This window comes from Petromyzon marinus, chromosome 14 (genome assembly GCF_048934315.1).
Source record: "Petromyzon marinus isolate PM22_M1 ecotype Great Lakes invasive population chromosome 14, UKy_Petmar_22M1.pri1.0, whole genome shotgun sequence".
NCBI classification, from domain to species: domain Eukaryota; kingdom Metazoa; phylum Chordata; class Hyperoartia; order Petromyzontiformes; family Petromyzontidae; genus Petromyzon; species Petromyzon marinus.
Genome location: NC_133680.1, coordinates 13,710,440 through 13,738,018, shown reverse-complemented (window position 1 = coordinate 13,738,018; position 27,579 = coordinate 13,710,440). Strand labels below are relative to the sequence as shown.

General features: G+C 46.8%; 2 protein-coding genes across 4 annotated transcripts in view; one reads left to right on the top strand and one right to left on the bottom strand.

Annotated features, from left to right (window-relative positions):
* The first annotated feature begins 377 nt into the window (after positions 1 to 377).
* On the top strand, positions 378 to 23,897 carry LOC116942301 (carbohydrate sulfotransferase 8-like). Its single transcript, XM_032954029.2, has 4 exons — positions 378 to 902; positions 14,302 to 14,418; positions 17,227 to 17,690; positions 19,112 to 23,897. The coding sequence occupies exons 2-4, from the start codon at positions 14,313 to 14,315 to the stop codon at positions 19,502 to 19,504; spliced, it is 963 nt and encodes a 320-aa protein (XP_032809920.2). The 5' UTR covers positions 378 to 902; positions 14,302 to 14,312; the 3' UTR covers positions 19,505 to 23,897.
* Positions 23,898 to 23,977: 80 nt separating this feature from the next.
* Positions 23,978 to 27,579, bottom strand: part of LOC116942302 (ninjurin-1-like) — a 65,002-nt gene continuing 61,400 nt past the window's right edge. For all 3 annotated transcript variants that reach the window (XR_012941703.1, XM_076067107.1, XM_076067108.1), the window contains one exon: positions 23,978 to 24,515. Coding sequence is in view for 2 of the 3 variants with exons in the window: in XM_076067107.1 (XP_075923222.1) it covers positions 24,379 to 24,515 (137 nt within the window). In the remaining variant the exon portion in view is untranslated. The remainder of the gene's footprint in view (positions 24,516 to 27,579) is intronic.

Below are 27,579 nucleotides of genomic sequence, written 5' to 3'. Positions count from 1 at the left end.
CTGCCTCAGCAGCTCACTCGATATTTTTTCACCTGATGACGATTTATTGTGTTGCAATCGAAACGTCGTGATATTTTTATTATTTTTCCTATCGATGTGGCTTTACCGAAAGACCCAAAGAATATGGTATACCAGACTTTATCTGCAACGGATTCCCCTGCGCACACGAGGGCTATATGGGAGGGGTCGTCCTGCACCCTGGTGGTGCGCATGGCTTGGAGGATAGGGCTCAAGAGAAGTCATAGTTATGTGGTCAGTTAGGACATGGATAACATACACAACACTTTGGCACTGCATGCAATGCATGTCCCCAGAACTTTTCAGTAAATAATTCCATTGAAATAAACATGTTCCATAAAGAGCATAATGTGGGGGAAGTCACACACTTGCACACGTCGTTGAGAATAAATGTTCACGCTAAAATAAATAAAGTTGTGGAAAATTTCAAATAGAATACATTTTCTGAGTAACTTATCGTATCCATTAAACATATTTTACGTATCATTTCTATTTTTATTTATACCTTTTTTATGCCCTCTGAATTGCGAATGTAGACCATCTCTGATGCGCATTTAATTTAATCAAATAAGTCGTGCCTACACCAGACCACCACACCCAGCTCAGTAAATATACAAAGTGCCTGCTGTGCCCAAAACGTCATTACATCTTCACCACCCATATACCCTCTCCCATTGGCCACCTAACTGCCCATGTCCACCGTCTATCAGGCGGCCAAGGAATTATGAACATCTTAAAAGTCAACACCACAGAAGCCAGGTAGATTGTGTGCAGCACGGCTTCGCAGGGAGCATTTTTTCTACTCTACGCTCCACTTCGTGTTCGCTAACCTGAGTGGGAAACATTCACCGATATTCAGGAAGACGTAACAACGTTATATGCTGGTGAGTGTACATACTCATCTACGGTAATTAACACGCATTCATGTATGTATGTATATTGAGTTTCTTTCTATGTAGCCACCCGTGGTAATCGGGGGTACGGGAAAAGGACAACAAACTAAACACAAAAAGCAGTTCTAAAGAATTTAGTTTTCAATCTAGATTTAAAAGTGCGTAGCTCTGGTTGCTTCCTCATATCGGAAGGAAGAGCATTCCAGATGACCGCAGAAGCGCATTTGAAAGTGCGCGATGCAGTGAAGTTATTGTTCGATGTCTGTCCAAAAGCCGCTGCTAGGATGACCGGTGTTCGCGTGATGGGTTATGCTCCTCGACGAGATCAGCAAGGTATTGTGGTTCATTTGTGGTAAGCACCTGTACCTGTGGTGGATCTGAAGAGATTGTATGGGTACATATTTTGCTTTCTTGTGTGTTAGCGCGCCTGTTAATGGTCTGAGAAATAATCAATTTTCGTAAAGGTTGAGTCACTTTTGCCAGGGCTTCATTTCTCGCTGGACATTTTCCATGGCACAGGTAGACCAGGAAGGGAGTGTGTGATCGGTACCAGCAAGAGCAAGATGTGTATTCCATGTGGTGTACCTGGTGCAAGAGACATTTTCTGGAACTCAGTGCTATATTTTAATGACATTAGGGATATACTGGACTGCATTTCACATGTGTGCGTTCAATAACAGATAAAACAATTGAAAAAATCCTTGTAACATGGTGCTGTACATTTAAAACTAAACTAAGGAACTGTGTTAAATCCTGAATTGGTTGGTACCTCAATCCAATTATATGTGCATGAGGTATGATTGGAAATATTTCACGATTTTACACATGCGAGTGTTTCCACGCTCTCACTTAGCCTTCATTGAAAATAAATACGAATAGTTGGCTTAATTAACATCGATCTCAATATACTCATCAACAAAACTTTCCTTACAATTAAAATGTATACAATAAACATGAAGTAAAAAGATATAAATTAGACATGTCAGGCAAATTGTCCTTCATAGCACAGAAATGGCCATTACCCTCAACGTTGCTGATTATTTATTTTTTCTTTGAAGGCAACAGTGTTGTTGACGAATATTTTTTGTTTATTGTGCTTATGCACCACTGCCAACGCAGCATCGTCAAACACGTTGATTACCAGCAATAGGATGCTTATTGTTTTAGTTAGTGTTAATTTACAAAAAATAAGCACATATATAAACCGAGTTTGATTATGTGTAGTGAATCCAACTGAGTCGCAGATGTTGTCTTGAGAGCAACACTATTTATTACATCAACTCAACACAACATAACGTAACCTACACTCGGGTGTTGAACGCCCATCTAACCACGCTACGGTAGAACTAGACAGGGTCCCACTATCTCGGTCCGGACTACAAGCTGGGTCCTGGACCGCGTGGCAACCCGATGTGGATCTTCACTCACCAACAGTCAAGAATCCCGAGCCCCACACGGGGCCCCCATTATATCAGCCTGGGCTGGGGAGGGAGAGGTCACCTCGGCCGGTCTACAACGACCGGAACCCGAAAAACAAGCACACTCCCCGCTCGCGGGCAATTGCGATAGGACGTCAGCGTTCGTATGGTGAGAACCTTTACGATATGATACTCGGAGGGAAAAATCCTGCAGGATTTCAAGCCAACGTGATAATTGACCTGAGGGCTGATCCACACATAGCGCGTATTGGAGTGCCGCGTGGTCGGAGCGCACCTCGAAATGTCTACCGTACAAGTAGGGCCGATATTATTGCACAAAAACCACAATGGCCAATAGTTCCTGACGCGTTAAGCAGTACTGCTGCTCGGCCGGAGACAGCGCCCTGCTACCATATGCGATCACGTACTCCACGCCATTGACAACCTGGGACAACACCACTCCAATGCCGGTATTACTGGCGTCCATGTCCAACACGAATGGCAACGAAAAGTCGGGATAACGCAGGGGAAGGGCATTAACCAGCCCATAACGAATAGAGCGGAACGCAGCCTCCTCCTCCTTTCCCCAATTATTTTTTTGTCCCTTGGCTGTCAATGCGTGGAGAGGTTTCACAATAGACGCGAATCCCACGACAAACCAGCAATAATAAGCAAAGCCGCTAAAACTGCGCACTTCACTGGCCGAGGTGGGGGTCGGCCACGTCCAAACGCAAGCAGTTTTTTCCAGGTTTGTCGCGATGCCTGATTCGCTAACTATATGGCCCAAGTACCGAACAGATTTTTGGAGTAGGTGACTTTTCTGGGGCTTGAATTTCAGGTCGGCCGCACGCATCTTAACGAAAACGGCCCGCAGGTGATCCAGATGCTCGTCAAACGTGCAACCGAAAACAATAACGTACAGATTTATTAGGCACAAATCCCACTGGAGGCCTGATGAAACCAACTCCATTAAACGCTGAAAGGTGGCCGGCGCGGAGTGGAGCCCCATCGGAAGCCAGTTAAACTAAAACAACCCTTGCGGTGTTCTAAAACCGTCTTGGGTTATGAAGCCTCGTCAAGCGGCATCTGCCAAAATCCTGACAGGAAGGTCAAGGGTGGAAAAGAACCGCGTGCCCGCCAAAGCATCCAGCAAATCATCCATACGAGGCAAGGGGTATGCATCCACAACAGAAACCTTATTATGCTTGCGGAAATCAACACAAAACCGCAAACTTCCGTCGTGCTTTTAAACAAGAACTATCGGAGCACCCCATGGGCTGGTGGATGGTGAGATGATGTCTGCGGCCAACATCTTATCGACTGCCGAACTAACATTCCTTCTCGGCCAGGCCCAGGCGGGAAGGATTCTGCCGAATTGGGGCAGCATCACCCATGTCAATATGATGGCTCAAAAGGGACGTGCGACTGATATCGTATTTAGTTTTACTAAAGATGTCGGAAAATTCCTGCAGGAGCGCTCTCAACTGTCCCATTTGACCTGCGGTTAAATCGCTGCATTCAGCGCACAGACCATCAATCCAGCCCTCATTGACATCCCGAGGTCCGTGAGCCCGGACGCCGACCCCGACATTCCCCACGACATCCTTCTCCCGACGCGCCGGAGATGCATGCGCAAACACGGAACCCTCCTGAATTACCGTCATGTCCGATCCGGCATTAAGGACTTGTATGAAAGGATTCTGGTCCTGGGACACCAACGTCTGAGCCGCTACGAGTTACATCCCCCGACTAAGCTTATTGGAGGGACCCAACACAATACCGTCCCCCGCAGCGTGCACATTGAGCGGTTTACGCAATCGAAGGGGCACCAGCATTTGCGTGCCGAATGGTGTGGAATCCGCTTGAACTGTAGCGTTAGCGGAATACATGCGGGTTGTAGACGGGAGAAATGCCATACGCCATCCCAACTGCAATTCCAAACAGCCCTGGTCGACACAATGTTCAAAGGCATCTTGCCGAGGAAATCGGTCCCGAGCAAGCATGGAACAGCTAGGGCCGTGGAAACCAAAACATGGCCCAATAATTGAACATCTGCAATGCGCAATTCAACAGTTATCCGACCAATTATGCCCAATGATCCGCCGTTGGTGGCGAAACACGACACCAGGGGGTCAAAATATTGAAAATGAGGTCGGAAATAATGGTTGAAGAAGCGCCAATGTCAACTAGCATGCGAATCTCAACCCGCTCAATGTACCCCAGTACCGCCGATGAACCCGCGGTCGCCGCAACCACTCGATGTGCCAGCTCCGACGACTGAGCAGGTCGGAGCGGCCGCGCATCGCGAACATGCACCGATGCCCCCCCCGAAACCGCGCGTGACCCCGATTCGAATCAGACCCCCCCAATGAGTGAAGTGAACCCCGGGGCCAAGTGTGGAGTGCTCTGCGACTCGCCTTAGGAAGCAGGGAGTTGTAGGAAGGCGGACGTCCCAGGAGCCGCCGTCAAGGGACCTGGCAGCCCGACTGGATGTGCCCCGGCAGCCCGCAGTTGTAGCAGACGACCCATCAACTGCTGGACCGGCATGATGCAGACCTCGCCCGCCGCCGATCGCTGTCACCCAAATGGTCGCTGCCCCGCTGGTGCAGCGAGAATGCGGGAGCGGGCTCCTCATCTGTGAGGGTGCCGTGGAGGACGTAGCGCACCCCACCAACACTTTGTCACGCTGCAGGGTCTGCTGCACCTGGATGTACCTGCCGATCCAAAGTGAAGATACCTCGTCGTCCTCGGCGGGAAGCACAGTATGAAAGTACTTCGCGACTTCCAACATCTTCTCGAGGACCAAGGCGTCAAGGCCATCATGGTCCATTTTGGAAAACGCGGCCTTTGACCAGCGCCAGGAGCGCTTCGGTAGGCAAGAGCCGACTCACCCTCCCCTTTACGTCTTACGGCAAACTTTTGGCGGGTGTTCAAAGGGGGCTTGAAGACAGCGGCCATCTGGTCAAACGCCTGCATGAGAGTGGATCTTTCGGACGGTGGGATGCGAGGAACGCTGCCAAGGCATCGTCGTCGAGGGCGGCGGGCAGCGCCTTCAGTGCGTCCGCCTCCGTCCATCCTGCCAGGTCGGCATTGGTGAGAAACCGCTGCTTAAACGCCACCCAGTCGCCACTGGTGGCAACAAATTATTTAATGAAGGGCAGTCGATGGCGGAGCGACTGTACTTCAATTGACGAGGACATCCCTGCTTCCAGCTTGGCAGGCTCAGCGCTCCACACCGGTGGCAAAATGGCAGCCGCGAACGGGGGCAGCGTCAATGGCGTTCCCGCCTTCAGTGAAATGGTGGCCAAGTCGCCCCGTCCGTACAACTCCGCTGCTCCCTCCTTCGCCGTCGAGGACAGGGAACGCATCTCGGCTTGAAGGAGGTCAGCAAGATGACTGTGTGCGTCCCTAACGAGCGCTTCCAACGAAGGCGAGGCGCCGCATGCCCCGACTGCGCTCTGCTCCACTGGCAGCGCCTCCGCTCCTTATTCGACAGCCGTGGGCGGAATCAGCTCCTCGTCGTCTTCATCGTCTGACGCCCGTACACGAACTCTGCGACGTGTAGACATGACTTGTCTAACGCTAGCTACAGCTTAGCAAGTTGGCCACTTCTGACACCAGTTGTAGTGACGTTGTCTTGGGAGCAACACTATTTATTATATTAACTCAACACAACATAACATAACCTACACTCGGGTGTTGAACGCCCATCTAACCACGCTACGGCAGAACTAGACATGATTCCGCTATCCCGGTCCGGACCACGAGCTGGGTCCCGAACTGCGTGGCTAGAGGCTTCTTCAACCCGACGTGGCTCTTCACTTACTAACAGTCAAGAACCCTGAGCCCCACACAGGGCCCCCGATATATCAGCCTGGGCCGGGGCTGGCCCACCTTCTAGATCTCTCCAGCTCTTTCCCCAAGGCTCCCGAGAGCTCCTCTATACCACGTGACCCCCCAGCGGCCCCCGTCCACCGGTGGCCCCCCACCAATATCATCCAGTCACGTGTCAGCAGGTCACCCAGAGTATCATGACCCAACGTAACCCTGGCTGGCAGACACTCTCTCTTGCTCCCTCACCGGGAGCCCGCACCGCAGACTGTACATGGTGCCCTCGCGCTGACCAGCACTCACCCAAGCCCCGCTAGGGCTGGTACTGAGCCCAGTAACCGGGCTACACATAATGGCAACATACTATCCGCCGTGGCCTGGCAGGTCCGGCACCACATTGTGACATACCCAGTCACTACATATGTAAAAAAACATTCAAAATATATAACTCAAAATGTAAAGTTTACGGTGGAGTGGTGTTGCGGTGATTGGTGCGCTGCATGATGAATCCGGTGACCTGCTTTTTCTTCCCGGCCACAGCAAAAAATATACATTAGTTGAGTGTTTCTCCCCCTTCCGCATGGACCAGCACGGGGAAGTATGGTCAAAACAACCCCACACATGACCAACATGCCATGGGGAGGCAGTGGATTGACAAGAGGGATGAGCATTATTATAGAGTGCATGTCTAATATTGCCAACAGTAATACTGAGCTCGTAATATAGTGAATATGAGATTGAAATTCCTTTTTATAATTCTCCCATGGGGAGATGCTGTACATCTGTTGATACTCACATGCACGTATATATTGAATAAGTCACCCAATATACATTGATACTCACATGTACGCATATTTAATAACAGTCACTCAATACATTTCGCAAAAAGCCAGCTAATAGGCTAGGGGAGCACAAATATAACTTAAAGCTTTAAAATTAAATGCACCCTTATAAACTAATTTGTAACAAAAAATAAAGCTCAACACAAAACACGGATGTTGACAGTATGATTTTAGCAGTGTTTCTGTGACCAGAGAAGGTAACACGTACGATGTTTGCCAAAAACTCAAGCAAACAACTGTCATAGTGTTTTGCTTATTTCAACTGTTTTAAGGGCGGCTTATTGAACCGGTTTTCAGCTTCATTCACGTACAGTTTACAACAACTCAACTGCACAGTATCGTAAACGTGCTGAGAGTAACTCAACAGAGGTTTTCAGTCATTGAAATCTGACGTGTTTTATCAGGCGTTTACCAACGCGTGCTGTTCCGCATGATTGTCCAACGTTTCAGTCCACGAGCTGGGAGCTTATTGAGGAACTCAATTTAGTTCCTTAACAGACCTCCCCCAGCAAAAATAAGCGAAGCGTCAAGACATCACGCGGAACAACAGCGCGGTACAGCCCCAATATCACATGACCGCACAGAACATTAGGCAGTAGTATATTTTTTTAACCCCCCCCCCCCACTTTCAGGTGCTGCAAGTCAAACACACGGGAGTTGCAGATATTTCCGTCCCGAAGGTGACCTCGGAAAACTTGCGAATGCTGTGAGGTGCAAATCATCAGGCACGCATAATTTGGGACCTTTTGGCCAGACAAATCCTTGAAAAAGGTTTCTATTTGGTGTTTGAACATATTAACACCTGTTCTATTGCCAGAATAGATAAAACCTATTCTTATTTTTTCATATGTATCATCTTTAATACGACCCAACACAAGCACGCGTTTTCCGGTGGAACAAGGACATGAGTGCTTCATTCAGTGGGAATCTAGCAGATCTAGCAGCTAGTGGTAGATCAGATGGCGAACTCCGTTCCACACAGGACAGGCAACACATTTGTCGAGAGCAGGTGTCGGAAACCGAAATAACAAGAATATATTTTTTTTATTTCGGTACGAAACTATATGGCACACCTGTCAACAAATACGGTTTACCCGTATTCTTGAGAGTAGGGAAATTGAGCTTTCAGGTCCATACGGCGTATAGCTGTTTCAATACGAGTAAAATGATTAAGTAAAATGTGTATAATTGTTTGTGTTTCTCCCTTGTGATGGGACTTTGTAGGATGAACGTTGAGATGTACAAGGGCACGGGGGGACCAATAAGGTCTGATTTGATCTATAATAAGGTAGGCACTTATAAAGGGTTGACAGGTATGGAATCTAGCAGGTCTAGTAGCCAGTGATCGATCAGAGGGCAAACCCCATTCCGCACTGGACGGGCAACACATCTGTCTAGAGCAAGGGTCGGCAACCGAAATAACAAGAAGAGACATGTTTTTTTATTCGGTACAACACTCAATGTTTCAAAAGCCGCAACGCTTTTCAATACATACAACACACATGACGTCACGAAGCAGTCCGTCAAGAACGGCATGCGGCTCCGAAGCCGCAGGTTACTGAACCCTGCTCAAGAGAGTTGCTGCAATAAGGTGGCAATGTAACATATCATCCCCACGATAATCGTACGATATAAGATCCACGATAATCGTATGAAATAACATCCATAACCGTACGAATGACATCCACGATAAGTGTTCTGTATATGATCCACGATAATCGTACAATATACGGTCCACGATAATAGTGCGAAATAAGGTCCATGATAAATGTACGATATACGGTCCACGATGATCGCACGATATAAGATCCAACAATAATCGTACAATATACGCTCCATGATAATCGTAGGAAATGAAATCCACGATTATTGTACGACATTAGATCCACGACGACTATCGGCTCTTTTGCAAAATGTCGCTCTATTGAGGTTATCGCTGCTCATTTTTTAAATTTTACTTTTAATTTCCTGATAAAATATACTGTACGTGGAAAATATTAAACTCACATATTAATAGTTGCACATAAAATAGCAATTATCCGTGAAATTAGCGCTTTGCTAAAAGGCTTGTCGGAATTATTGACATCATGACAATCTTTATATTTCTTATTTTGTTTAAATTACAGCAATGAGCATTTATATTGCTTATAAATTGTAACATTTCTTTAGAAGACTCGTGGCATGCTTCTGCTGAGTCAACAGCCACTTGAAGTAGAGCAAAGTACAACATCTTTACAAAATAACTGAAAGATCATTGCAAAGTTATGGGAAACTGATATGACAGGGTGAAATTGTTGTATCCCCCTACGGCATCACGAGAATTGATACCGCAGCTACCATTCGTTGTCTTATTTACCTTGGGTAACAGTCACTGTTGGCTGGCCAAATAATCAATATATATTAATATTTTAGAAGCAACCCTCGATTATATCCAGCAAACATCCTCCCCCACCCAAGGTTCCAGGAATTGGCATTATTTAGCATTATTGTTTTAAACTCATGAATCAATCCAATTTGAGTCTGGATGTCTCATTTTTATCTCTGCTTGTTTCGACGAATTTAGTCTGAAGTTAACATTTGCATGATCATAAATGATTGATGCTCATCATTCTAAGAACATATTTCAATCAATTAAATTGATTAATCAATTCAGACCTAATATAAGGAATGTAAACATGTGTCTGACTCAAGATGTGATGAATTCTCCCAATTCGGGATTGGGAGGATTCAACAATCATGCAGCACCTCCATTGGCTGTGCTGAACGCATTAAATACAACAGAAAGTAATACAATAGAAGATAATCAATCCTACACATACAGTAGTACACGGTCCAGTGCGTGCATTGTGAGTATAATAAATGAGTTACATTGATGAATACATGCATTCTTAGATGCCTCAAGTAAGATGTTGCCAGCGTACATACATCTACACAGCTTGTACAAACGTATATGCTTTTTATATGCACACTGGCTACGTACGGTGTGAAAGAAGTTCAATATGCAGTATCGTACATAGAATCTACAAATTAACCCATACGTTCTCAAAATAATTTCTTCCTAAGGAGTAATGCACTGAAGGTCATTCCAGTGCAATGTGATATTTGTAATCAATTTGTTTAATGACCTTTGCAAACATACCAGGAGAATGTGTGTCTTGTATTGCATATATTTGTTTGTTGGCTTATATCGGTTTTTACTCCATTAATCCTTCTACCAAGCATTTGTTGTGCGCTTCAATGCCGCCCTCTAAACAGCAACACCATAGTTATTCTTTTGGTCAACATACTTCATAGGTCATGTTGATATAGCCTTTAATTTATTTTTTTTATCATATTGGGCCCTTACGAGGGTGAGATCAACAACTCGTGTTGTTTTTATTTTCATCGAGGCTGGCGGCTGCCCCCTGCGTTGAGTCCAAGTGCGCACGACTCCCGGTTGAGTACTTGGGATCGGTCCCTGAGTTACCTGGCCATGATGGGTGGTGCGTGCTCGCCACTAACAAAAACATGATTGTACCAGGTAAAGCCCACCGAGCTGTATACAGTACTGTAGTCCCTCATTATTCACGAACTTGCTGTCCGTGATTTTGGTTGTCCGCGAATCACATCTGGAACTCTACAAGACTGCATTTATAAACTATTCTTTAATAATGTAATAATTATTTGTATTTACTTTTTTATTATTGTAACCACTTTTGTGTTATTATAAATGCCATTTATTTACCTGCGTATGTATTTATTTAAGGGGATTAATTAAAAAGATTTCCGTAGGCCAATGTCATTATCCACGAAATGTTCTATTCACTAGCATCTCCGGAACATATCCCCCGTGAATAACGAGGGAATACTGTAGCTATTTTTCAGAAGTGACCTGGCCATAAATGATAGCTCAACCAAGTGGCTTATCACGTAGTGTCATGATGAGGATTGAACCCACGACCTCTTGTATACCAGCCAAGGAAGATAACATCTCACCACCGTGTGTAGCTTCTCGAGATTGCAGCCTCTTTGAAATGCATCTGCAGCTCAGATGCTGTACTGTGTTGTTGTAAAGGCACTTAAACCTGAGACATCATCTTATCTTCTCCCTTCATTCATTTTTAAATGTTTATGGACATTATATGATGTTCACATGACTGAGTTTTTGTAATTGTGCATTTTCACCCCATGACATATCATATATTTTTATTATGTATCCACCCACGCGTACTTTGCAGATGGGAGTGCGATTTATTCTGTTGGTTAACGGTGCAGTGTTTTCACAGTATGAAAATGGGACAACTTTATCAAGCCAAAACCACTGAACAACACCGCGGGGGCTTCAGTCATTCACCTCAAATATTCACAGCATCTTTTCCCAATAGCCCTCGACTGGCTCATCAACCTCTAACATCAACACTCCCTGCCGTAACTAAACTATTAAACTATTATTTATTTTACCAGGTAAGGCTCACTGAGCTATAAAGCTCTTTTTTAAAGCTACCTGATCGCAAATGATAGCTCAACGGAGAGGATTTTCGCGTGGAAATGTATTTCAGCCAAATATTTTAAACGCACTTTGATTCTGAATGTGGAGGGAAAAACTGGACGACCTGGAAAAATATCCACGCAACCACTGGGAGACGCACAAACTCCAAATATGCAGGCGTCAGGGTCGGGATCGAACCCACGACCTCCTGGAAACCAGGAGAGGTAGTTAACATCTTGCCGCCGTAGCACCCCTAAATCGCCACGTGGTGAAGGATTCCCTGACTTGTCATATTCTCTGTCTTATTTAAGGTCGAATGCCAAAGCAGAAATAGAGTTGAACAAAACATCTACTATATCAATCTGGATTTGAAGCTTTTGTGACAGCAGGAATCCATACTCTTAGGTTATTTCGGTAAAGTCACGTAGGTAGAAATAAAATAAAACAAATCACGACGTTTCAGGCACAACACAAGCATCCGTCATCAGGTGGGACAACCACAGCAAGAAAAAAAATTCTGAAGTGGGCGAGAGAGCTGCCGTGGCAAGAGGTTCTATAGGGAAGAAAGGGGGGAGGAGGAAGGGGGGAGAGAGAGGGGGGGTGTGGGGTAGGGGGAGGGGGGCGCTGCGTGAGCACTAGGGGGAGAGAGGACGTGAGGCGGGGGGGAGTGGGCGGGGCTGGAAGTGGGAGGCTGGGAAGGCTGGAGATGCGAAGGGAAATTAACTCAGAAAAATAGGCAAGTACCCGGCAGATATGATGGAAACAACCATAAACAGTCAAGGTTTTTACCTGGTTAATAATATCCTTCCAATGATTGCTCAATTTGTATCCATCTTCTCGGTTGAAGTTACGTCTATGTTTATATATCTGGATGGCTTCATGAACAAACCTTTGATGGTAGCCCGAAGGTTTGCAGAGTACCTTGGTCTCGGAAAAAACAATATCATGCGAGCCCACAGCCACGGCAGAGGTATTATTGCATTTCCGACCAACACCACCTAGCCAGTGAACTGGAACACGTACACCAGGCCCTCAAGATGAATGGGTACTCGGACCGCATTATTCGCAAAGCTGTTTCTCCAACCATGGAGAAACAACCCCCTGAGAAGCCGATCAAAACCATCATGTTACCATACATAGCAGGTGTTACCAAAAAGACAAGATCCAGGTCCGATTCAATACAGTACACAAAATCCGTGATTTAATCCCATCTGTGAAGGATGTCATTCCTGACATGCAATATCCTGGAGTTTACAAACTGAGTGGTACCTGCGGTAGCAGTTACATTGGGGAAACGAAACGACATGTCTCGGACCGTGTCCGTGAACACAAGGCAGATCTGAAACACGGCAGAACCAATACCTCTGCCGTGGCTGACCATTGTTATAACGCTGTGGGCTCGCATGATATTGTTTTTTCCGAGACAAGGTACTCTGCACACAGGTTTGTTCATGAAGCCACCCAGATATATAAACAAAGACATAACTTCAACCGAGAAGATGGATACAAATTGAGCAATCATTGGAAGGATGCTATTAACTAGGTAAAACCTTAACTGTTTATGGTTGTTTCCATCATATCTGCCAGGTACTAGTCTATTTTTCCGAGTTAAATTCCACCCGCATCCCCAACCTTCCCAGCCTCCCACTTCCAGCCCCGCCCATTCCCCCCCCCCTCCGGCCTCACGTCCTCTCTCCCCCTAGCGCTCACGCAGCGCCCCCCTCCCCCTACCCCACACCCCCCTCTCACTCTCCCCCCTTGCTCCTCCCCACTTTCTTATATATATAACCTCTTGCCACGGCAGCTCTCTTGCCCACTTCAGCATTTTTTTCTTGCTGTGGTTGTCCCACCTGATGGCGGACGCTTGTGTTGCACCCGAAACGTCGTGATTTGTTTTTATTTTATTTCTAACTACGTGACTTTACCGAAAGAACCAAAGAGTATCTACTATATCTCGCTACCTTTTCTTGCCAGTATCAAAGCATGAAAAATGTCCCATGATATTGTTGCTCAACCAAAGCTATAAGTGCTCTGATACGTGCATTGTCTTTATACTGTTTGCCTGTTGGCGTTCTCTGGACTGACACTAGTGAGACAAGGCCATAAGGAAGGCTGTCTCTGGTGTAGGCCAATCAGTTTCAAAGACAATGCAAATCGTTTCAGAACATGTTTGTTTGCATAATGTTTAGCTAAATGCTAATGTATGTTTGCTAAATACAGACTTTATGCCTGGCAAAATGTATCTATTTGGTGTTTGAACATCTTAACACCTGTTTTCTTGCCAGAAAAGGTAAAAACTAAAACATCGACTAACAAGGGAAAGATAAGACTCTTCCCCAAAAAAGTGATGCGTGATGTTCCATGCCTAGCAGAACACGAGCACACATAATAACTCCTCTTATCCACAGTGATATTGGAGCCCCAATATCGCATATACATACTCTTAGACGCGTGGTTATCCACAATTTAATTTCTCTGATCTGCATGCGGAGGCGAAATATCATGGACAACCACTACGGACATGATGATGAATTTGCCATGTAGATTGCTCTTTAATCGGCAAACTAAAATTGTGGATACTAGGATGCCATTTCGCACAGACGTATAGGAAAAGTTGCCGATAATCAGACGGCGAGGAAAATATAAGGCCCGTGGATGAAATGAGTTTTTTGCGAACCCTACAGCTGCCGTGGGTGAAAGTCAAACTCAGGTCGTGGCGTCCACTAACCGATGCGTCAGAGCTTCCCCCCCTCCCCCAGTATTGTGTATATCTCATTAGAGAATACATCGAAGGGAAATGTTTTAACGTCGAGTAAATGTGTGCCCCATAGGTCGCGGCAACATGAAACGAACACGCTCCTTTTCGTGCATCGTGATGCTCGGAGGCCTTGTGCTCTTCTACATATACTTGAAGTATCACGTGCTGTCCAGCCAGCAAAACCTCAAAGGTAACCAGCACTGGTGGTATTTACAACCATTCGTCATCACAAGCTCACCACATCGTCCTGTTTGCAAGATGGATTATCTCCACAGGTAGCTTAACATTATGCCCTCGGACCGTGCCTACGTTGATATATAGAGAACACTTAAGGGTATTCACCCCGTCTAATCTATATTGTAAATACAACACACAATAAACAGTCAATGTTTTGGTGCCTAACAGGATTAGCAATGTCTGCAAAGCAGTGTTCTTGACTGAATGTGTGGAGTTTTTGTAATCGTTAAAATGCATCGTTTTCCCCAAAATATTCGTTGCGCGTGCGGATTTTCAGAGGTGGTGGACGTGGTCTTATAATTGTATGACTTACAGTTATAGCAAGTTCATCAAAAGCTAACAAATGTAGCAAATCCAAGGTGCAAGCACATTGTGGGAGATCGTGACCCCCTCCTCTGGAGATACAGGAAATTGGTACAGCATTGATATTTACCAGAGACAATACATTTAATATTCATTTTTTAACAGGAATACCTCACCGAACGCAGTTTTATTGATTGTGTGTTTCGGCCACGCACGGTTTACTAAATGAGGTCTGCTTGCCGGAACATGGAAGGTGATGTTTTTAGCTACACCAGGAGTTGGCAACCTTTCCAAGAAGAATATATTTTGTTTTTGTCTTTGACCAAAATAGTTCGAGTGCAGCCATCACACACGGAGCTACTTGTACACAAAAACAGCAGCAGGTATACAGCAGATGACAAATTCTGACTTAAATAAACAAAATAGGCGATGTAATAAACTCCAAACTAGATTCGAAGCTTTCATGACTGCAGGAATAACTCTTTGGTTGTTTCCTGTAAAGTCACGTAGAAAATAAAATCATAATAATAATAGAATACGACGTTTCGGTTGCAACACAAGCAACCATCATCATGTAAGAATCAATGATAAAACACAGACACGGGAACAGCATAGGCAGACACACATGCAGAGAGAGACACACAAAGACATACCGAGCAAGACACACACCAAGACAAACAGAAGGACAACGGAATCTGTGCCGAGGCCTTAAATAGAGAGATGGGGGCGGGGCCGGGGCAGAGAGAGGACTGAGGAGGCGGGACCGGCAGACAAACGAGGGGACAAAGAGGGAGCTTCTTAATTCTACTAAATTTGCTTTCTCAAATTTTCGATTTTCTTGCTCTAAACCATTGTCTCTCCCCCAGCCACTGTGGTCCGGAATTCCACGCTGCTCCCTCTTAGTCCCCTCGTTTGTCCGCTGGTCCCGCCTCCTCAGTCCTCTCTCTGCCCCGGACCCTCTCCCATCTCTCTATTTACGGCCTCGGCACAGATTCGTTGTCCTTCTGTTTGTCTTGGTGTGTGTGTCTCTCTCTGCATGTGTGTCTGCCTACGCTGTTCCCGTGTCTGTGTTTTATCATTCATTCTTACCTGATGATGGTTGCTTGTGTTGCAACCGAAACGTCGTATTCTATCATTTGATTTGATTTTATACGTGAATTTCCAAAAGAAGCAAATACGAATAAACTCTGTCTATTAAGTTTATTTCCTCCTTAGTTCTTCTTTAACAATACAGTTTGACTGTTGCATACTTTGTTGTCAGCAAGACATCCCATTGTGACCCATTCCCCGCCATGCTTAATCAATTACCTAAACGTTAAATTATCTTTCGGACTTAAGTAACACAACAAAAAAAACGTCTGCCCGCATTGGGGCAGCCAAAGATTCGCGAGGGGGGGGAAGCCAAAGAGCCGCCGCATGCAACTGCGGAGCCGCAGGGTGTCGACCCCGGAGCTGTACGCGAGGGACCGTTAGTCACAGGGACGCCGCCACGATGGCGAATCATGAACGTTCAAGTGACAGTATCGGGGGGCGAACGTTGGGCTCGAGTGCCTCGGTGTGGGAAGCTGAGTGGCAGTGAAATTGAAAAAATTGTGCGCGCACACACGCACACAAAAAGTGGACAGTGACTCAGCATTATTTCATACAATAATGGCGAAAGTCACATAGAATGAGTTCAACAAAGAGGGAGGGGCCGATTATTTCGGACCCAGGAACGCAAGTCCAGTTCTCCCATCATTATTTATCTAACGTGGCTTTGCCCAGCACGAAATTTCCCAGAAACGTAACCCCCCCGTGCCCCTGCATTGGCGAGGTTTTCCTTGAAGTTTATTATTTATATCGGGCCCTTGTTTAAAAATATTTAAAGTTTCGCCACCCTCCACTCTAGGGAAGTTTCTAGATCCGCCTCACAGTGATAACATTGTTCATTAGCTTCCCGCCACGGCACACTCGGCATATGCAGTAATGGGGCATGGTCACGTACACGAACCTTTCTTAATTAATGGCTACAAAACGGAATCCAATACAATCTACAACGCACTGATAGTGTGAGCGGTGCTGTGGCTTGGTGCTGGGTGTATGATTTGAGGATTGTGGGGGCTGTATGGGGGTGTGTGGCGGTGAGTGCAAGCGTGGTGGGCGACCACTCGTGTGGGATGAAGCGAGTGGTTTTGTGGAGATGGGTGGGTGTATGTGAGTGGTGGTGTGTAGCATGGTGGGGTGTATAAAAACATCGCCACTGGGGAGACAAAGACGGCCGGGCGTGGTGCTGGCCACCCATCCCCTCGTGTACCGTGCACTTTCCTCAACAGTCTGTTAAGGCTACACACGGTTATTTGGCTTGTGGCGTGGTGGTAGGTGGTGGAGTGGGGAGTCGGGGGGGGTTTCAGTGATGTTTATAGAGGGTGTATATACAAGGCTATTTCATGCAATATCATGGTCCGTTTGGTTTTCTCAGCACTGAGTGCAGGGAATGGAGATGTTCACCAGACGAGATTCAGGTCTCGCAAGAGGATCCCCACAAGAAGCTTTGCACAGGTGCAGAGGACGACCATCCTACGTGAAGCGTGCAGAAAACTTGGATACAAATCAGTGCAAACAAAGCATTTCACGAAGGACATGCTGGAGCACATTTACGTGGTGGATAGTCACCACCTGCTCTACTGTGGGATTGCCCACGTGGGGGACATAAATTGGAAGAAAATCGCTCTGGTCCTCAGCGGCTACGCAGCCTCGGCCGACGAGATTTCGAGCTCCGAATCGCAGACCGACAACGGGCTGAAACGGCTGAGCGAACACAACCCTTCCGAGGCCCTGAGTCGCATGTACAACTACACAAGCATGCTGTTTGTGCGGGATCCCATGGAACGCGTGGTCTCTGCCTTCCGTGAAATGATGGAAAAACAGGTTTCATTCGAGAAGGTAAATACCGGTCTGTGACAACGCTGCAGCTCACTTAAAGGGCTTCCCTCGTAGTGAACATACAGTCAAGACTTTGTTTCTCATAATAAAGACATTAATATTCTTGATTCTTTCTCCAAGACAGAGGTTCTTTGCAAGCCATCTGGCTACCATGAGAGATTCGTTCATGAGGCTATCCACATATACAAACACAGAGACAATTTCAACCGAGAAGATGGATTCTGGCTTAGCAATCATTGGAAGGATTTGATAAACCATTTCGGGTCTTAATTGATTGTTCACGCTTACAGTGGCTTTCAGACTGCATCCATTATTTTCGTCTCTCCCCTCTTTTCAGAACATAGATGGACTCGTCCATCTGAACAAACGGTCAAATCGCTCTCCGTGGTGCTAACGTAAAAAAAAACCGCCACTTTTTTTTAATTTTCTTGTTGTGGTTTTCACACCTGATGATGATTGCTTGTGTTGCAGTCGAAACGTCGTGAGAATTTTGTTGTTTTATATTTTTATTATTTTATTGTTTCCCTTCTACGTGACTTTACCGAAAGAACCAAGAATATGAATCCCTGCAGTCACGAACGCTTTAAATAAAAAAATAAAGACATTGTTGTTAGGTGCTAATAATTGGTGTATATATAAACTTGTTGTGGTAAATAAATAACCATTTCGTATTATACTATATTACTGCAGTAATTTATTTCCAGGGAAACCCCACTGAGTCACCAAGACTGATTAAAATAATTATACATTATGTTGGCATTTGTATATGTTTATTGCTTTTCGAGGAGGTTAAACATCCAAAAAGCACTCCAGCCTCCTCTCGTCCACCTTTTATTTCATCAAACGTTTTGTTACCGGTCTCCTTTCAATAACTGTCCTGAGAGAGTACATTGTCCAGCTGTGTTTTCCAAATGTGTCCCCTCTGACAGATATTCAAAACTGCGTCGTGAAACTGTCGTACATGACCTTTGTTTTTACTCACATTTCTCCCGAGGCCCAGCCTCTGTCACCCTCATTATTGAGCTCCTTTAACATTTACTGCCGTTCATTCCCATTGCACGTGGCTGTCATATGCAAATCTGAGATGGCTTGATATTGTGTTCTTTTAAATAAGAAAACTCTGACAGATAATCGATTTAACAGCAGAAAAACATGTCAGGTACTGCATCTTAACTTTGGACCCGATGCAAATGTTTCGCTTATAAGAGGGAAGTTGTGAACTGTTGAAGGAAAATTACCTTTTCTCAAATACCCTGAATTCTAATTATTGCCTGCTCATCCTACGTTTGATGCTGCTGCCTACCAAACCTACGGTCGTATCTTATTTTATCACCCGTTAGAAGGTAAAATGACCCACGGTCGGTGTTTGCGCGCCCGTCTCTCCCTACTTCATTCTCACCCCCTTTGTGCCGTGCGCGTAGGACTCCCTTGGGGGCACGATGACAAGAACGGGTCAAGGCGTCACATTTCCAGAGTTCGTGCAGTTTCTCCTGAACACGACGGATCAACAAGACATTGATTGGCACTGGAGGCCCTACCACCGTGTCTGTAACCCGTGCCTCGTGCGCTATACCTTCATTGGCAAGCTGGAAACCTCGCAGAGTGACGCGGCTGAATTACTGTCATTAGTAAACGCCCCGCAAGACTTAACTTATCCTTCAACGGTCACTGCCGAATCATTTGAAAATATTACTCAGCGCTACTTGGCCCAGCTGTCACCTGAAATGCAAGAAGCTCTTTATAAAACCTATTACGTGGACTACTTGCTTTTTGGATACCCGCTCCCACCAGGCTTGTTAGACAAGTTACTGTAGTTACAAATAAAGACACGCATAGTTTAATTACACTGTATGCATTTCCGCACAGTGGATATTGATAAACCAATTAACTGTTTTTTTTTTGTATTTAGCTTGTCCTTCCCCCACACCTCCGATTAGCACGGTTGGCTACGTACGGTGCAAACGACGTTCAACATACGTATGTGACTCTAAAGTCGGGTGGCACACATCCGTATAGGCAAGCCTGAATGAGGGAAAAGTCAAGTCCTAGCTGGCCATGGAGTGAATTCTAGTCATATAGAGCTGACATTGTACACACATATTGTCGAGACTACACCTTTATTTGGAAGAAAAAAAACTATCCTGATTGTGGGCTGCACAAAATTTGGGCACTGTATTTTTTCATTATGGAACCTTGGGCCATTTGGCAGTTTTGAAGGGTGCTGAATCCAGCTTTGATGTGATATTTTTGGCAACTGTTGTTTAGATATTTCTTGGAGTGTGGTACAGAGATAATGCGAATTACAGTATCAAAAGGAACCTTTGCATAATGCTGAGGTGTAACTTTTATTGCAGAGTATATAAAGGAACTCGAGTTGTTCTCTTTGGCTGTTGGAAGAAAGTCATAACTTCCTTAGTTAAGGAAGTGCACTTTAATGAGTGAAAAATATTTGTTCTTTCTACACAAACGTATTTGATCAGCTCGATGAAATACAGTAGACACATGGATATTGTGATAACTCTATATTCACCTTGTGATTGGTTTTATTGGGTTGTCATTTCCTCTAACTTATCTTTCATGTCCATATCATGGAAATGGCCCGCAACCTAAAAACAAACAGTTGCTATGTTGTAGGTTCATACCTCGGCAATGCGTTCTGGACTGACAGGAGTTTGAAAAACTGGAGCTCTCCTGACGTGTTTCGAGTTGTAGCTTGTGTTGTCTTTCAAGCACCTGGAGTGAAGCGTGCAGAATAACACGCAGTACAACCTTAAACAGCATCGGAGAGCAATACACAGCACATCCGCGAAAACCTTCGAAGTGGTTTCAAGATCTATTCAATAGAAAAAAAGAGTGACAGTCAGAATTGCTGCTTTGGCATTCCCTAGTGATGCCAATGTACTTTAGCCGCTGCCATATAAAAAACAACCCATCTACATCAACATAACACACTGAACGGTGGAAGCCAGCGCGCCTTGTGATGCAGCGGCATCACAAGGCGCGCTGTACAGAGGGAGCCGGGCCGTGTTCATTCAATCACAATCGGTGCCCGCTGTGGTCATTCAAATCAGAAAGGGCTGTCCTGAAGTCAGGAGGCGACGATGCTGGCTTTATTTTATGGATGAATCGATAGTTACAGCAGCGGTTGTGGTTGCGGCACAGACGCGAGTCAATGCTGATTTGGTAACAAAATAAAATGCGTATCGACAATTGCGTTGCGTTCTTCTTGTGTGAGGAAGATCATAGTTGACAAAGTGGTGGGATTGATGATCGTGATCATGAAGTTGTTAGTGATGACACTGGTGATGCTTCCTCGCATAATAGGCGCCTCCTTAACTGGGCAATGCGACTGGCTTTGATCATCTACAATTCATATTGGTATTCGTATTAAAATGAAAATACAGTATTGAATTCTCGCGGTGTCCGACTGTAAATGAGTTTACAGGAGCTAACACGAGAGGGCAGCATTGTCACGTTTTGAATGCGAATCGCATCAGCAAAGGGGGAGCTGACTGAGCTTTATGTGCGGATTCCAGGAGTTTGGGCGTTTTCACGTTTTGTCAGGCATAGCTTCTAGGGTAGCTTTCGTATCTCTGCACCAACGACCATGAGACACACACACACACATCAGCCCACACACACCACAAAACACCACACTGCTCAATTACCCAGTCTTTGGTTCAAGCAGCAGCTTTGAACAGATCCACTGAACATAAATATTACAGCTGATATCCGGGCATGGCCTCGTGTGGATGTGTGTGGCTTAGGCTCCACTCCCCGAGCCACTAAATGCATCACGCGGTCTGCAACAAACACAATTGTACGGCTACAAAACGCAAATCGATTTGCGGAATTTAAACAAAGGGTGTGTCTTATTGGGAGATTGGTTTCTGACAATAGGAATGTGGAATTCATACCAAGGGGCGCTGGACCACCAACGGAAATGAGCAATAGTTGTTTAAACAGGGCTAGGGTTTAACAGAGATGATACACCGAATATCAACTGTACTGTTTGTGTGTAAAAGTGAGGGGAGCGGTCGGCCACCCGAGTTCGATTCCCGCTCACGGCTAACACTGATTCCGATGATCTGAAACGGTCCTGGGCCTCCCTTAGGTCGAGTCAGCCTCAAATGAGTACCTAGTGCGGTGTGTAAACGTCGCCACTGGGGAGACAAAGGCGGACGGGTGTCCACCTGGCCACCCACCCACTCGTGTGCCGTGCCAGTCCTCATAAGTACTCGCTAACAGCACTTGCCTCAACATCTGCTACAGGCTATACGGTGGATTCTTTGTTTCAATACGGGCAAAACATGTTTTTGTCTGTTTCTCCCTTGTGATGGGACTTTGTAGGATGAACGTGAAATTTATAAGGGGCACGGGGTGACCAATAAGGTCTGAACTGGTCTGTAATAAGGTAGGGCACTGATAAGGGGTTGACAGATTTAATTTGTATTGAGCTTGTTAACGAGCCATGCCGTTGCAGACTTTAAGCACTGTATTACTTACTTTCACACATCTGCCGTTCTCCACGAGGTGGCGGTGATGTCCCCACGGCGCTTGTGCCAGGCTAGGTGCACCTTGAGGCCAACCTGCAGGTGTCGAAGGCTCGCTTGAAGGTCACGGGACAGAACCCCACAGCGCCCACCCTCACATCACACAAACACACTGCAACATACCACGTCGTAAGGCCTCGACAAATGTGAGAGTTTCTGCAGTAAAGTATAACTTGCAAAGGCTATGTTTACATGGGGGAAAGGGAGTTAGGTTCCCATGTCCGACTGTACAGGAGAACATGGAAACATTAATGTTGTCCTGTACACATTAACATCCACACATTTAATTAATTTGTACAATACAAAACACATAACACAAATATGGCGACATCCTCAATGAGTGGAGGGCAAAACGCACTCGGCCAATGCCGACTACACAATGGCTTGGGTGCGATACCACACGGGAGGGTCAAATTCCGCCGTGACCCCACGTTGCAAAATCGCAAAGAGGGGGGAGGGGAAGGAAGGCGCCAAACTTGAGCTGGTATTCAAATATACATTTTGCAAATACGGCAAACCCTCGCGATGTGCGAGTTCTGGATTCGCGAGTTTCGCATAATCGCGAGTTACTAAACGCGCACTCATTGCCTATTCGTGACCCGCCAGACTCGGGCATTCGTACATCGTGCCGGACCACCGACACAGAGGAGGTGCACGCATAATTATTACATTCGTAATGACATGATGACACCTGCTGACTGGGAAAGGGAAGCACGGGTACGGGCACCGCTAAGACAACATCCAATCGGAGAGGGAGAGGTATCTGGGGCAAAGGTCATAGGCGGGGTTGGCCGAGGTGCTCCGGGAACCTGCTCGAAGGTTCCACGGTAGGGCGTGGCCGGAGGCGGAGCCTAGCCGCGCCTGGGGAGATATAAGGGCGAGCGGACCCTGGGCTCGGGGTTCGTGTGTGGATTCTTGGGTCCGGACTGCGTCGCTGCTCGCCGTCATCTCTCTCCGTCGTCCGGTAATAAGGAAGATCTCTTGCGGGGTTTCCATCGCAATCCTCGTCACACTGCCAGCCAGCGGCGTAGCCGAGGGCGGTGGGACCACGCCGAGTGATCGGCTGTGTGTGTAGCCAGTAGAGACGTTAATATCTCAGAGTGAGAAGAATAATGTTGGCCTGTGTTGTGCCCGTGTGAGAAATAAAAGAAGTACCCTCTACATGACGTGTCGCGAAAGTCACTCATTACACATTTGAAGCTGCCCGAATCAGTTAGGCACTCCTCAACCACCCGCTTAGTCCTCAGCCTCGCAGTAATCCCGCTCTGAACTTGCTATTGTGCATTTATTTTTTACTTTATACGTACTTACTCGTTTATACCAAAATGTATAAACGAGTCGACTGAGGTACATTAAAAAGAACACGAGTTTAATCAGGGAAAGTATTGTGGCTAGTGCTCCCAGAGTGCTAAAATTATAACTGTGCGCTGTTACAAAACACGTGCATCTCCCGAGGAGTCATCCTCTTGAATTCCTCACCATCACCACCACTTCCATGGTCGTAAAATCATCACCAAACTCAATTCAAACACACATTGTAGTAATTGTTATTACACATTTAGCATTTCCCTCCTGCAGACGACCCCCGCACCGACGACCTAATTGGTTCCTAGAAGACGGTCCCAAGTCGAGCCGTCATAAGTTAAACCCCCGTTTCCAATAGGGCGCAATTTTATAAATTGGGGTTCCATTTCTGGAAACCCATAAGATACCAAAATTGACCACGAAAATAAATGAAAATAACTCGAGCAAACATTTATTGTAACTCAACATAACTTTTACAAACATGTATTAAGTAAAAACACTTACATTTATGCATGTGCATCACATTTCCTCTTTTCAGACGTAACGAAAGGCGAAAAAAAATAGAAGAAAATTTACAAAAAAAGTGAAGAGTGTTGCGAAAGACTCACAGCATTGGTGACGAAGATGGTTCTCAAAAAGTATTGCGTATATCAACCAGCTCTTCCAAAGTATTGGACTACAGACTTGCGCTACCACAGAGTGGATGAAATTACTATTTTTTTCAAAGAAAGGATTAGTGGGAGCCTAAAATTTTCTATAAAACATTTTTTCACAAGCAAATATGGTTAATTTTTTTCTATTGAGAGGGCTACAGCCAAGGGTGTTCAGCATCAGTTATGAGTGCCAAATGCTGTTATGAAGATGTTGATCACCACGATGAGGAAAGTTATTGACGTTGCCAGGGTGTTGAGAATGTCCGAGCGTCTCCCATTTAGCCTTTGCTTTTCATTCTTCAGGTCAGAGATCACTGTGGGCAAACACAAGTGCGGGTCATGTCACTCACTCGTGCAAAACAATGAATCACGACAGTGTTTATATAGAACTATACGTTGTGACTCTACACATTAAGGGGCAAGTAGGTATTAAAATTCCATAATTATGCACAGCCAAGAAAATGCATACAAAAACTAGGATTTCAGTAAGGACTTGCCTTAATCCTGATTTTACCGAGTAGTATAATCCCATCTCCGAGTGGTACTTAGTGAACTTGTTACACTTCGGCAGCATAGAACCGATACATTCTCACTGAGCTTATTTTAACGTTTAACACTCAGATATATTCTTTCTATGTGATGAGCAGGGGGGAGGGGGAACACCCACACCACCCCCTTTGGGGCGGAGTGGGTGGTCCATGCACTCCCCACACTGACTGTCTGTCCAGACTCAGTTCAATGACTATCAAACCCGAAATTACTGTAACCGCCTGTAACACACAATCTAACAACACCTGGGCAGTCAACAGCAACTCACTTAGACAACCATGTACTGAGCTACCCAGTCTAGACCACTTCACCCAGTGAACATTGTGTGCCCCACACCAGAGACAGAATTGTCACCAATGAGTGTTATAAACTCGCGAGGATGACCGACGCCAAGATTTTAAAAGCAAATCTTGCACAGACTCACTTAGCTCAAAGGCCCAAAACTGCGCCCTCTCAACAGCCATGCTGTCAAATTTAGCTCTTGAAGAACCCAGCACCAGACGCCTCTCTGGGACAACATGTCCGGACGGGTGGTTAGGCGCCACGCCTGATCTACCTGTAGGGCCAGAAGGTCCGAGAACCACGACCTCCTTGGGCAATCGGGTGCCATCAGAACCACTGTGGCTGCACTTCCGAATAACTTTGCCAGAACGTGCGGAATTAGAGGGAACGGGAGAAAGACGTACCATAGGGAACCTTCCCACAGGAACTGAGAGCATCCGTTGCTCATGCTCCCTAATAGAGGAACAGGGATACGAACCGAGGAAGTTTGTTGTTCGTATTCGACGCAAAGCAGTAGATGTTTGGTGTCCCAAACCGACATGCAACCTTGTTGAACATCTCCACGTGAAGCGACCACTCTCTGGGGTCCAGTTTCTTGCAACCGAGCCTGTCCACTAAAGCATTCTGTACGTCCGCTAGGTGATGAGCCACCAGACGCATCTGGTGTGCCTCCGTCCATTGAAAAAAGAGGTGACGTCGCAACGAACCAGCACCACTCAACTCGCGACCACATCCGCCAGTTGTAAGAGGACCAGTCGATTTGCCCTCAATTCTAGGAAACTGACGTTCAACTTCACTTCCTCAGGTGAAAACACCCCCTGGAGCGCCCGGTGTAAGCAGTGCACTTCCCTGCCCTGCAGGTTGGAATCTATCTCCATGGTCACCAGTTCCTGAAAGAACCCTAGAGGTGACCCTAACTGCAAGATACGAAATGCGCTGTAACAACGGTTACAATTACTGACCAAGACTAATTAGAGGATCTATTGAAATTGAGAGAAATAAAAATTGTAACCATTCTGATAGCTACAGACTTAGTGCTGCTTGGAAGCGTATTATCGAGTAATACACTGTAATTGCATGCCTATACAGGTGTAGGGGTATAAATGGGCTATGTGTAGCGACGTTAATGGACTGCGTATACTTACTCGCAGGGGCAGACACAGCCCAGCAAGGGCAGTCGCAGCATCCCTAGCCCCGGAGCAGAAGGCGGCTGTGGGGTGTTCCAGGATCCCACACAGCCTCGCCCCTCAGTGGGAAAGGCGTATATAAACGGACCTCTCCAGAGGTTCGGGGCCAGTTGAAGAAGAAAGAAGACGGAGCAAGCCAGCTAGGACCCTGAGACCCCAAGTCCCGCTACCCTTGTCAGGGCCGGGACTCTGTGCGGCCCAGTGGTGAACCCTGGGAACCCCCGGCCCGACATCCTTATCAGGGCCGGGTCCGAGCGGGCCAGTGGTTGGGACCCGCACCTAGGCTACGTCGGGTCAGGTAGCCTCCCCTAGGTAACTCATAGCCGGAGGACCTGAGAGCGTGCCCAGTGTCAGGCACGCTAGTCGTAGGCTGTATTCCTAGGATGTATAGCTGGCCGTTACTGTGTGTTATAAATAAACAAGTGTTGCCTCCAAGATCCGTCTCCAGAATCTGCAACACTACATTTGGTGTCAGAAGTGGGATATGGACAAACGCCGGACAGCACGTATCCGCAGTCCGGACGGCGGCGATCGTGCAGGGGCAGGGACGGCGACACCGCCCATGGACGGCATCGCACCGATGGCCGGGCAGTCGCCCGGCTCGCCGCCCACCGCTTCCCGGCCGTCACAGAGCCCGCTGCGGGAAGCGCATTTCCGCCTTGCGGAACTGCTCCAAGCCACAGCCGCCATCCTGGGCAGCATCTGCCAGGCGGAGGCTGCTGCGGCGCTGGGGGAGACGGGGCAGCATCCATCGGAGGCCGCAACCGCGGTTCCCGCCATTAATTTTGAAATTCCCGCCACGGCGGGAGGAACTTCCGCTGGACGCGCGGTGGCCGCTGGGAGCCACATGACTTCCGGGGCCGACGGCGTCCAACCGGGTGGCGCCGCATCATCAGCGCCGCGACCGCTTCCAAGGGGCGACATCTTTGCTGCCGAGGGAGCTCCTGAATCTGCGGCAGCCGTCTCTTCATCGCTGGCCGGAGGTCGTACCACCAATGTCCAGCAACGCCTGCCGGCGTTGATGGCGTTTTCAGGGGCGGGAGGCGACTGGGCGGCCTTCCAGCGCCAGTTAGTCTCCCACATGGAGATGGTCGGCTGGTCAGAAGATGACACGCTCCACGCCCTCCCGGCTATGCTGGATGACGATGCCCTTGCCTCTCTCATCACTGTGCCTCTGGCAAATCACTCCACACTGCAGGACGCCCTTCGCCAGATGCAGGCAATTTACAGTCTGCCCTCCAACTCCCGCCACCGCTTCGATACCCGCACGAGGGCGGAAGCCGAGTCTGCGCTGGTGTACCGCACTGCCCTGCTGGCCCTGGCTAAGGCCGCTTACCCCCGCATGGACCAAGAAGCGATC